Source organism: Rhizopus microsporus (assembly GCF_002708625.1).
Source record: "Rhizopus microsporus ATCC 52813 unplaced genomic scaffold scaffold_11, whole genome shotgun sequence".
Taxonomy (NCBI): domain Eukaryota; kingdom Fungi; phylum Mucoromycota; class Mucoromycetes; order Mucorales; family Rhizopodaceae; genus Rhizopus; species Rhizopus microsporus.
This window is the reverse complement of record NW_019671926.1, coordinates 295815-307161: the sequence shown is the minus strand read 5'-3', so window position 1 is coordinate 307161 and position 11347 is coordinate 295815. Positions and strand designations below refer to the sequence as shown.

At 37.9% G+C, this 11347-nt stretch overlaps 5 protein-coding genes across 5 annotated transcripts; 2 read left to right on the top strand and 3 right to left on the bottom strand.

Moving 5' to 3' along the window:
• Nucleotides 1-160: 160 nt before the first annotated feature.
• RHIMIDRAFT_244490 (uncharacterized protein) lies at nt 161-493 on the bottom strand (the record flags this gene model as incomplete). The annotated part of the gene is made up of 1 exon (XM_023610081.1): nt 161-493. One exon carries the CDS (start codon nt 491-493, stop codon nt 161-163), a length of 333 nt encoding a protein of 110 aa, XP_023464985.1.
• A 41-nt stretch (nt 494-534) lies between these two features.
• RHIMIDRAFT_257207 (ribosomal protein S3) lies at nt 535-2130 on the bottom strand. Its single transcript, XM_023611260.1, has 5 exons — nt 1835-2130; nt 1770-1772; nt 1406-1512; nt 1144-1353; nt 535-1090 (listed from the first exon to the last, which is right to left on the bottom strand). The coding sequence occupies exons 1-5, from the start codon at nt 1862-1864 to the stop codon at nt 721-723; spliced, it is 720 nt and encodes a 239-aa protein (XP_023464984.1). The 5' UTR covers nt 1865-2130; the 3' UTR covers nt 535-720.
• Nucleotides 2131-2770: 640 nt separating this feature from the next.
• Nucleotides 2771-3521, bottom strand: RHIMIDRAFT_292855 (uncharacterized protein; the record flags this gene model as incomplete). The annotated part of the gene is made up of 2 exons (XM_023613930.1): nt 3022-3521; nt 2771-2969 (listed from the first exon to the last, which is right to left on the bottom strand). Exons 1-2 carry the CDS (start codon nt 3333-3335, stop codon nt 2771-2773), a joined length of 513 nt encoding a protein of 170 aa, XP_023464983.1. The 5' UTR covers nt 3336-3521.
• Nucleotides 3522-5226: 1705 nt separating this feature from the next.
• Nucleotides 5227-6030, top strand: RHIMIDRAFT_22171 (uncharacterized protein). The gene is made up of 2 exons (XM_023607440.1): nt 5227-5749; nt 5843-6030. Exons 1-2 carry the CDS (start codon nt 5400-5402, stop codon nt 5862-5864), a joined length of 372 nt encoding a protein of 123 aa, XP_023464982.1. The 5' UTR covers nt 5227-5399; the 3' UTR covers nt 5865-6030.
• A 3550-nt stretch (nt 6031-9580) lies between these two features.
• On the top strand, nt 9581-11003 carry RHIMIDRAFT_238711 (uncharacterized protein; the record flags this gene model as incomplete). The annotated part of the gene is made up of 5 exons (XM_023609020.1): nt 9581-9651; nt 9706-9774; nt 9822-9917; nt 9985-10699; nt 10752-11003. The coding sequence occupies 5 exons, from the start codon at nt 9581-9583 to the stop codon at nt 11001-11003; spliced, it is 1203 nt and encodes a 400-aa protein (XP_023464981.1).
• Between the last annotated feature and the right edge of the window lie 344 nt (nt 11004-11347).

Here is an 11347-nt window from a genome sequence, read left to right as displayed (position 1 = left end):
GAGTAAGATACACAAAGAGAGAGGGTAGAAATAAAAAATAAAAGCTTGGTCAAAGAGACCATATGTTGAAACCACCTCTAAGAAAAAAAATGAAACAGATTGTATTGTGTTGTCATTGTACAGTGACTGTTTATTTATGCACATCGTAGTATCCCTTCTTTTAATAGGTAGAGATCCACTCCCAGCCTTCGATGCCAGCAGCCCTTAGCTCTTCCTGTGTTGGTATACGCTCATCCTTGGCAACGATAATATAGTCTTCACTCTTTAATAGTTTTCTATCTGATTTAGCTTGTTCAGCTAGTAACCTCTTTTCAGCTACGATCTGAATACTCTTTTTCACAATATGATTTGTCTCTTCCAATTTTTCCTTTTCTTTTTTGAGTGTCTCAATCGTCTGTTTTAATAGTTCAATATCATCTTGACTCTTTTTCAGTTCTTCTACTTGTTCTTCTTCCTCGATCCATGCACCCGGTAAAGACTGTAAAAGATTCATTTTGTTTATAAATAAAAAGAGAAAGAAAGAAAAAAAGAAAACAGTGCGGCAAAACAAAAAAAAAAAGACTCCTATTTCTTTTTGGGCTATTAAGTGTGCACATGTGTGCAAATGCTGTCAGGTGAATTGACAGTTATTATCACACATATCAGCAGGTTATCATTTTAAAAAAAAGTAGATGCATTTTTTTTCTTTTGTGTGTTTGCTTTCTTTTTTTATTTCACACTTTAATGAGCTTCAACGGGTTCAGCAGCAGGAGCAGGTCTAAAGTCTTGAGCAGAAGGTTCAACGATGGGAGTTTCATCCTTGGGTTCAAGAATGGTAACAATATCAGGAAGAGTTTGCTTAGGACCGTTACGACCAGTAGGATCGCTGTCCAACATGATCTTGACCTTGATACCCAAGACACCTTGACGCAAGTCAACGTGACGAACGGCGGTGGTGATGAATTCACGGGCAGGGTTACCAGAGTGAATCATGAAACCGTCAGCGAACTTCATGGCCTTGGCACGGGCAGCACGGACCTTACCAGAGACAACGACTTCACAACCCTTGGCACCAGATTCCATAACGAAACGAATGACACCATAACAGGCACTAGGAAACAATCAATATTTGCAAACACATATACACAAATCGACAACACTTACCGACGGACAGCCAAACCGTTGAGAAGCTTGAACTTGACAGACTCACATTGAGCAATGGCACAGAGACCACGGTTTTGGACACGCTCAGCGTAGAGCTCGACAGCGTTTTCAGGGAACTTGAAACGCTTTTGAACAAGAGTGGTCAATTCACGAATACGGCGACCCTTTTCACCAAGAACGTTTTGTGTGTGTGTGGCACGGATGATGATTCTGTTTAAAATAGAGGTCAGCTTGGGAGATATTGTTTTGCCTAATCACTTACTCAGTACGGGCAGGAGTCACACGGACTTCGACACCAGCGTAACCATCTTCAGCAAGTTCACGAGTGAAGAATTCGTTTAATTCAGCATAGAAAACACCGTCAGCGACCTATGGTATATTATATGCAGGTTGGTATACAGTCCACTTTTTAGTTGTCAAAAAAAAAACATGTTGAACTTACAAACTATTGAATTGAAAGTAGATGCAAAAGAAAGAAAATGGTTAGTGTCTTTGTAATCAATTGAATAGAAGAGTGATGCCAATTAAAGAAATGAAAAGTATATTCATGTGTGTGTGTTTGTGTGTGTATATATATGCTGTGTGTATCCAGTTATTCATCCAACTGTTCATCCAACTATTCATCCAAATGTACATCGTCTATCTTTCTTCTTTTCTTTCATCAGCATCACTCTTGTTTATTTATTATTACTTTTCTCTTCTTGGAAATTTGGGCGGCCATGATGATGGGGAAAGAGGAGGATTGGATAGGTTAAGGGATAGGGGCAGATTGATATAAGATACATCCCGGTCCGAACAGATATTTCCGATCCGACAGTACTATTTCCCAAAATAACCCTCTTCTTTTTGCGGAGACTTTTATTCGTGATCCATGGCGAGAAATGTTAATAAATAGAAAATATCCTAGAGTTCGAAATGCGACCAAGGATCAAGAAATAATATATGCATCTTGTTTATTTTTATTCAATAAAAAGAAGCATAATTCAGACTAAATCACAAAAAGGACAGTAGACATTTAAAGAGAGAGAATGGACATGGTTTTTATTTTATTAATAGTTTGTTTTCAGATCATTCGTTTTTTTTCTGCTTTGTTTTTATCAACCTTTTTCTTGCTTTTTTGGTTTCTATTTTTTTAATCCGAGTTTTCTTTTTTTCTTTTTCATTCAATTTTTTTCACATCTTTCTTTTAAAACATATAATTCGAAAGAAGAAAAAATGAACTAAAATAAAAAATAAATACAGTATGAAAAAACAAAAATTGTAAGAGAAGAAAAAGAAGTATAAAAAAAAGCTTCAAAAAAATGTACAACGAAAAAAACTATACAAAAAAAAACCAAGTAAAAAAAAAATATAAAAAAACAAAGTACAAAAAAAAGGGTAAAAAAAGATGGGAAAAAGAAGAAAAATGAAATAAAAAAATATACAAAAGATAAAAAAGAAAAAGAAGAAAAAAAACCAAGATATAAAACAATGAAAAGAAAATATAATACAAGAAATGAATAGCAAAAAAGAAAAAGAAAAAATATACAAAAAGGTATAAGGGGATTATGAAAGACATGAATAAAAGGACTAAGAGAGTCCTTAATCTAAGAAGTTCCTTTGTTGTGTTTGGTTGATATTTTTTCCTTTAAGATTCAATCTTGAGCATGGAGCGAAGACCACGTTGAATTTCCGAAAGTACCATATTGGTTTGTTCCATTTCGTAAGCAGAGTGGATGACTTCAGGATACATCGTAGGGGAACGATGAAAGACGGGGGGTAAAGGGAGAGAGGAGGGAGCAGGAGCATTATTGAACGTGGGTCCAGCATAGACTTGATCAACCAAACTAAGTCATAATCAGTAGGTTATACAAACACATGGCTATTATATATTATTACCTTTTATAATCAATGTGAACAGGACGTTTAGGGGAGGATTTTCTTTTCGTAGATTTAATGGAAGGAACAACAGCATCGGATTCTTCTGAGGATGAAGAAGAGCTTGAATCATCTTCATAGACTTTTTTGCTCTTTCGACGGTTATTCTTTTGGCTCTTCTTGGGTTGTTGAATAGCTTGTTTGTTCATGACAGCATGATTATTATTATTGTTGTTATGAGGTTTAGATGCAGCAAAAGAATGACGGATGTTGTTGTTGTTGTTGTTGTTGTTAGGTTTGGTATTCTTTACATGAACAGTGTTACGATTAGACATTGAGATTTTTTTGTTTTTTTATAGATTTTTTTTGTGTTTTTTTTATATATTGTTTAAATTTTTGAAAAGTATGAAATGGTTAAAGGGAGGAAAGAGGTTTAGGAAAGAAGTAAAAGGGTAAGGGTTTTTTTTTCTTTTTTCTCGAAGCGCAACTAGTGTAAACAATTATACGAAATAAAAAAAGATAAAGAAGAAAAGAAGAAGAAGAGAAAAAAAAAAAAGCTTTTATATTTATACCAAGTCTGGATCTTTAATTGTCCACGTATATTTTATATTGTAAATTGATCTTGATTAAATCATTGGTTCTAATTCAAAGGGCTGAGCTAAATTATTTAAGGTCAGATAAAGTTCCTTTCTTTTTTTGGCATATATTTTTTCACAGAGAACTGCGGTCTTTTAAAATTACATCTGACGCACTAATAAAATGGGAAGGGTTGCACTGGTAATAACAATGAACTTTCGATTTTATTTTCTAGGTCATATGGCGATGAGTTTATAAAAGAGAAGAAATACAAGTCATTTCTTAGTTGAGGAGATAAAGACTAGGAAAGATTTATTTCTTTAAGTAACAACAAAGCTGATAAGAGAAACAATAGCTAGAAACAATTCCTCGTTATCCTTAAAGGTATGTATGCACTTGAGCTTATCTCTGTTCTCTGCAAATGGAAAAAGAGGAATATGACGTTTTTCTAGTTCCACATAATACTATGCCCTCTCCCTCTCTCTCTCTTTATTTTAAATTGCACTCAGAGCTACAGAATACATAAGTGAAGGGAAACCAACTAGCTGTGGTGCAGTAATAGATATACCACTTAATTATTTGAATGTATAGTAAGGAATTTGCTTTTTATCTATCAGAGAAAAAGACAAAAGACAATAAAAGACAGAATAAGCTCTTGCCCATGCTTAGGATTTTGCCCGCATAAAACAAATAAAACTCATAATTGGTCCTATATTTAGATTTCAATAATTGTGCATAGCATGATTTCCAATCTTTCTAGATTGAGCTATTCAACAAACAAAAAGTTCTTTGTTAGGTTTCAGTTGTGATCATTTCAAAAAAAAAAAAAAATGTGTCTATCCATTAAACCCTAATATCACACTGATCCCCTTTAGCCTTGCTTTATATATGTATATTATGTAGTCCCATCTACTTTTGATCATTTTTATCATCACACTCATGCTCACTTTGGATTCTTTTAATGCTCAATGAAAGGATGAAGAATAGGAGTCACTTATTTTCAGGAGGTGATAACACTATACGCCATTCATACCAGAAAAAGGGTAATCATTTTACACAGATGAATTACTTTATTATATTTACACCCGTTGATCAAAATAAAGAAAAAGAAAAAAGGATACATACGAATGGAAGCTACTCCCTTTACATATATTATATTCTTTTCAAATGTCGTCAATGCCATTTCCTAGTGTTGGTCTGTAAATAGAACAGATGCAAATAAAACAAAGTGAAGAAAGAAACCTTTTGAAAAGGCCTGCTATTTTCACTTTTTTTTAAACTCAAAGTACGATCTTAAGGACACACTTTTTAAACTATTAAAAGACATGTCACTGTTAATATAAGCATATATCCATTCAAAAGAGATTGATGCAGGCAAAGAGAGGGGAGGAGGAAGTAGACTAGGATAGTAAATGAGAGAGAGTCAGCAACTCGATCTGAATTCAAAATAAAAAACTCTGTGTGCTGATCCATTTATAGTAGGCGCCTTGTGACCTTTTGCTCCTTATCACCCTATTTTTTCTTTTCTTTATAATCATAATAAATGTTTCGTTTCAATAAAAAGAAGGGGAGAATAATAAAAGATGTGTGAGGGCATAAAGAAATGAATCTTTTTTTAGTCATTGCACTTTAATATGCAAATGAGGCTATTTATCATGATTTAAAGTAGCGATATCACCAACTTATGACCTCAATCTACAATGTATCACTCAAAGAAAATTTTCATTAGACGCATATGACTTGGTTTTAATCTCACTCTTTCTTTCTTCTTTCTTTTTCCCCTTTTTTTATTCCTTTTTTTTTCTTTATTCTATAAATAAATAATGTCAAGGTTACCAACCAGTGGCATCACTGGTAAAACAAAACTGTCAAGACAGCAGTCTGTTGCTGATTTAAGGAAAAGAAAGACAATAGAGGTTCCGCCTGTGCCTATACCTTCAAAATCATCAAACACCAAAGCACGCTCACGTTCATTTGTCGAGCCCAGACCGACTAAGCCTATCAGCTCACCTGTACAACAAGATCTTTATATTGGTCAAAGAGTCGCTGTTGATTCAATGGGTATCGTTGGTACCTTAAAATTCCTTGGTGAAGCTGAATTTAAAGAAGGCTACTGGGCTGGTATTCAGTTGGATATTTTAGGATCAGGCAAAAACGATGGTTCCGTAAAAGGGTAAATAAAAAAATATAAAAAAAACGTAAGCAATTTATTTTGGGATATTAACCCTAAATAGTGTACGCTATTTTTCTTGTCCTCCACAAACAGGTCTATTCGTTCTCGCTTCTAAAGTCACCCCTTTAGATCAAGACTCAGACTCGGTTCGTTCCTTGTCCCCTCCTTCCACCAAGTCAAGGACGGCCCGACAGATTGGTCTTACGACCACTCAGCTTCAACATCAGCAACAGAAACCTATCAACGCACGGCCACCGTCGTTGCATACGCCTGTTACTTCGCCCATTTCATCCAATCGTCAGAGTATCCGCTCTCTTCCACAAGTTCAATCTCCGACTCCCTCTCATTACCGAGGCATACCATCACCTGCGGTGACACCAACTAACCAAAGCAGTCTCCAGGACGATTACTACAACGATGCCATCTTCTCGCCTCCGAATGAAGAGATGATTGCCGATACTCCCATACCTGCCACTGTGGCGAGTACATCCGAGTCTCAGGAGCAACTGGACCATTTGTTTGGCGAATCCATCCGACAGGCGCCTAATGAAGCCGTCATGAAGCTGCACCAGCTCCAGCTCCGTGTGGAAGTACTTGAGGCCGAAAACAGGCTTTTGAAGCCAGATGACTCGCAGCCCAAGACGGATGTGGACAAATCTGAAGATGAACACAAGGCGATGGTGCAAAGCCTCCTTGAAGAACATGAAAAGAAACAAAAGAATTGGGACCAGAAGCAACAAGAACTTCAACAAGCGATTCAGCGCTTAGAGACTAAAATCATGGAACTCGAGACAGAGCAGATGAACTTGATGACCGAACGTGACAAGACGGTGTTTGAGGCGACCGCTGTTCGTAAAGAAAAGTCTATCCTTGAACACAAGGTGCAAGAACTCGAGAGCAAGGTTGCCGAAGCCGAAGCTGCAACGGCAGCCGCACAGGCCAGTGAACGCATGTTGCTCGAAAAGACCAAGGCCCTTCAGCAACAAATGAACACGACCAACCATTACTTCCAACCCGGCGTAGATCAAAATGACTCGGCCGAGCGACAGATGAAGCTTGAGATGGAGATGGAAGAAGCCCACGAGAAGATGAACTCGCTGCGTGAAGCCGCACGTGCCAAAGATATGTTCCTCGGTCAGCTCTCCGAACAAGTCGAGCAGTACAGGAACGCCGTTGAAGAAAAAGAACGTGAGATTCGTCGAATCAAGGCAGATGCTGATCGCCATGTCCGTGAAAAGGACCGTGTGCTCGAGGAGCTCAAGGAACTAGAAACCAAGTGGTTAGCCCATCAAGACTGCACGAGCAAGGAATCATTTGATAAACTCAAAAAGGACTATAATGCCTTGAAGGAAAATTACCAAAAGGAGACTCATCTCGTTCAGGAGTATCAGGAGCGTGTCCGTAGTTTGAATGAAACGATTGATGAACTCAAACGTGCCGGTTTGGAAAGTATCGAGCTTTATGAAAGTTCTGTCGAAATGAACCGCGTCGACCGTGAGGCGCTCAACGCAAGTCTGGCTGATGAACGTCGCAAGGTGGCCCTTTTGGAAGCCGAGCGTGCCGAGCTGCACAACGCTGGCCGTGAAGCAATTCAGACCTACGAGGCAACTATTGCCGAGATCAAAAAGGAACGCGAATCCTTGATTCAAGAACAGAACGCAAAACGAGAGGCGCTCGAGGCTACAATTCAAAGTCTGAAGCAGGAAATTGAGCAGCTCATGAATAATGCTGCTACAGAAGACCTCAAGGATGTCTGGGAGAAAGAACGAAAGCGACTGACAGAACAAGTGGTGACAAGTACTGAAGCTCTTGAAAAAGAAAAATCTGCTCATGATCAGCTCAGACAAGAGGCAGAAGCCTGGAAGGAGCAACTCAAGGAAAGCGAGAAACTGGCCAAGGAAAGAGTTCGTCTGGAAGAACAGCTTACTCGCTTGCAAGCTGATTATGATGAACAATTGGCCGCTCGTAGCAAGTACCTTGATGAGGTCAGATCCGCCGTGGAAAGCCAAAAGAAGGCAGAGGCTGAACTCCGTAGAATGATGGAGCAGAAAGAGAAGCTAGAACGAGATTTACAAGAAAAGACTCTGGCTGGTGCAACCACAGCTGATTCTGAGAAATATCAGCTACAAGTTCAAGCGCTCGAAAGCGAGATCGAAAATCTTTCAACACAAAACACTATGCTGCAGAAGCGCATGGAAGAAAACGATCAAAAGGACCTTGCTCAATTAGTTGAGTCGCTCAAGGTAGAGAACAAGCGCCTGGTAGAAAAGCACAGCAAGCTTGAAGAATCTCATAAGCAAGTAGAAAACGAATGTCTCAAGTTGATGGAAGAAGTAGAGAAGCTTCATCACGCTGAACAGCAACAACCTGCTGTTATCAAGCTCGAAGGCCTGAGTGACGATGATAAAGTAAAGGAACTGTCTCAGTTACTGCAGGAGAATCAAAGCAAGATTGATCAATTGGTTCGCAACCATGCTTCTGAACTGAGAGCATTAAAGGAGAAGGAAGAAGAAAAAGAAAATGAACACAAGAGACAAATTGCTTCCTTGAATCGTGATATCTCTGAACTCGAGGGCTTGATCGAATCCAAGGTATTTAAAGAGGCAGACCTCGAAGAAGCATTAGATAAAGAACGCAAAACGATCAAGAAGTTGCAGATGGAGTTGCAAGACCTAAAAGAAGATTTAGCCATGAGAAGCAAATTTACTACAATTGAAGAAAAGAAAACAACAAGGCAGGAATATGGTAAAGAAACAGAACTTTATTGTGAGATCTGTGAGGTCCCTGGACATGACTTGCTTAGCTGTAAGGCTGTAACTGTCGAAGATGATCAACCAGAAAGACCTGTAAGTATTAGTAAACTTTACTCTATGACATAGTGCTTATTATTCTATAGTATTGTGCTATTTGTGAAGAATATGGACTTCATTCTACAGACAAATGTCAAAGCCAGAGCGAAGCCTTCTAAATTCCCCTTTTTGTACATTCCCTTCAAGTTTGATACCATATGTATACTCACACACCACACACACATATATATATATATATACATATACACTCTTCATATTCCCCCCCTCCTTATTCCTTGATATATATATGCATGTACGCATACAATATAGCATTTGTTCTGTATATCCATTTTTTTTTCTATCCTAGGTAAATAGATACAAATTCACCTCAATATGTGTCTGATACGATTTGTATGAGACCACTTTACAAAAGAAACGGTCAATAAACCCGGAAATATAAATGAGTGACATTAAATAACATGAAATTGTTTATATTTTATTCTCTTTTCTCATTAAGCGAATACTAGTGCGAGATTACATTTGTTCTTAATCATATCGGCTTTCTCCTTCAAGTTAGCATGGCAATAACGCCAGTTTATCAAAGACACACTAAAGGTTCCATATACAATATCATGTCTGTAGGCCGTGATCATCATATGCTATCAGTATCCACTAAAGCCCTTGTGATTGTCTTCTATACGATCGAATGTCTCATAATCACTTATTTGCTCAGAACCAGGACCGTTTTACTTTTGAAATTGAACTGCAAATTGCAAAATATATCCAGAACAGTTGCTTGTTCCTGTCATACATTGTGTGGTACTTGAACATATATGGCTTTCTAAAAATAGTATATCCGTACTACCATTCAGACGCCATATAGAGAGTATAAGGGCACTGTTCATTGGCTTTGCACGTGGTCTAAGTTTCAATGTGACAGTTTAGAAGATGAACAAGGAGGGAAAGGACTAAATTGATGTAACCCTATTTTTTTTCTCTCTCTCTCTTTTTTTCTTTTCTTCTTTATTATTAATTCCCTCTCATGTGTGACTTGAGTGATCCTCGTATTGTTGAAGCTTATACTTCAATTGTCGAAGAGGGAACCGCGGATTGGTAAGGGATACGCTATCAATAATACGTGTTATTTATATATTATATATCACCTAGGTTACTTCTCGGTTACCATGACACTCGAGACGTTATATCCTTGTACTTTTCAGGCTCTGGAGGATTAGCGTAAGACATCTGAATATAATTCAGCAAAAGCTCATATTTGAAAATAGTGAATTCCGTAATCACTTGAGTGACGAAGTGCTGTATGGATTTGTTAAAGTAGATGATCGATTTATATTAATTACATGGGTATCTGAACAAGTTAGGTAAAGAGAAAAAAACAAAAAACAAAAAGAAACAGTTGATTGACAGATGTATCTCTTTTTGAAACAGTGGCGTGAGAAGAGCACGAGCGCTTGTACACAGTCGATCAGTCGCATCTTTACTAAAACTGCATCATGCACAGCTTACTGCTTCCAATATAAACGATCTCAGTGACGCCAATATCCGTACGCGTCTTAAATTAGATGATCAGGAACAACAACAACAACTGTCTGGTCGCAAATCATCTGCTTCTCTGTCAGAGCAAAGACAAAAGAGACTATCTCGTCAAAAAACCAATAATCCTCCATCAACACCCACTTCGCCCACAGTACAAAAAAAGCCATCGTTGGAAGATGATTTTGTTGAGGCGAGCGAAACACTTCCATCAGAAGACGGTGCAAAGGTAGAAATTGATGACGACATGATTATTCAGCAACAAGAGGAAGAGAGAAAAAAGAGGGAACTAGAGGCAGCCAAGAAACAAGAAGAAGAGAGAAAAGCCGCAGAAGCAGCCGCAGCGGCAGAGGCTGAACGAAGACGTATTGCTGCAGAGAAGGAAGCAGAGCGACAGAGAAAAGCCGCTGAAAAGGAGGCAGAAAGGCAACGACTTATTGCCGAAAAGGAAGCAGCAAGAAAGGCAGAGGAAGAAAGATTAAGAAAAGAAGCAGAAGAAAAACGACAGTTGGAAGAAAAGAAACGATTACAACAAAAATTATTAGAAGCAGAAAAGAATAAGGATGTTATCCTTTCAGGCTTTGTCTCTGTTCAACCTAACGGAAGTCCAGTAAGTTGTGTGCGCTTTAACAAGCAAAAAAAAAAGTCTAACTCTTTGAAAGTTTTGGAGACGTAGGTACTTTACGATTAAGGGAAAAGCATTAGCTTTTTATAGAGACGAATTGAGCACAACACCCATCCAAGTCCTTGACCTGAGCAGTGTGACAAGATTAAATAGCGTGGATGTTGATGTTGAAACTTTTGTACCAAATGCATTTGTATTAGAAACACGGCAAGATGGAGCTTATCAGCTATTTGCAGACGATAAAAAGGGACGAGAAACAATTCTTACTGCCCTTCAAACTGTTATTTAATTTATTTCTTCATGATTCACTAAACTCTGTTTATCTTCACTTTTTCCTCTATTGATCATTAATTTATAGCTACTTAAAGGGTCTAAATCGTCTTGTGCTCTATGAGTTCCATGGCTTGAAAAGGATGCAGAATGACTACGTTTAAAGAACGTTTTTGACTCGGACGAAGATTTTGAATGTATTTCTTTTTTAAACAGTTAGATATCAGCTGACAGCGTTTCTTTTATTTTTACCTGAGATTTCATTTGAGTCGCTAGTACTTTGGTCTTTCCATTTTATTTCTCTGCTATAACCTTCTTCTCCATTGACGGTATTACCGATGGATATAGTGTTTGCATGTGACC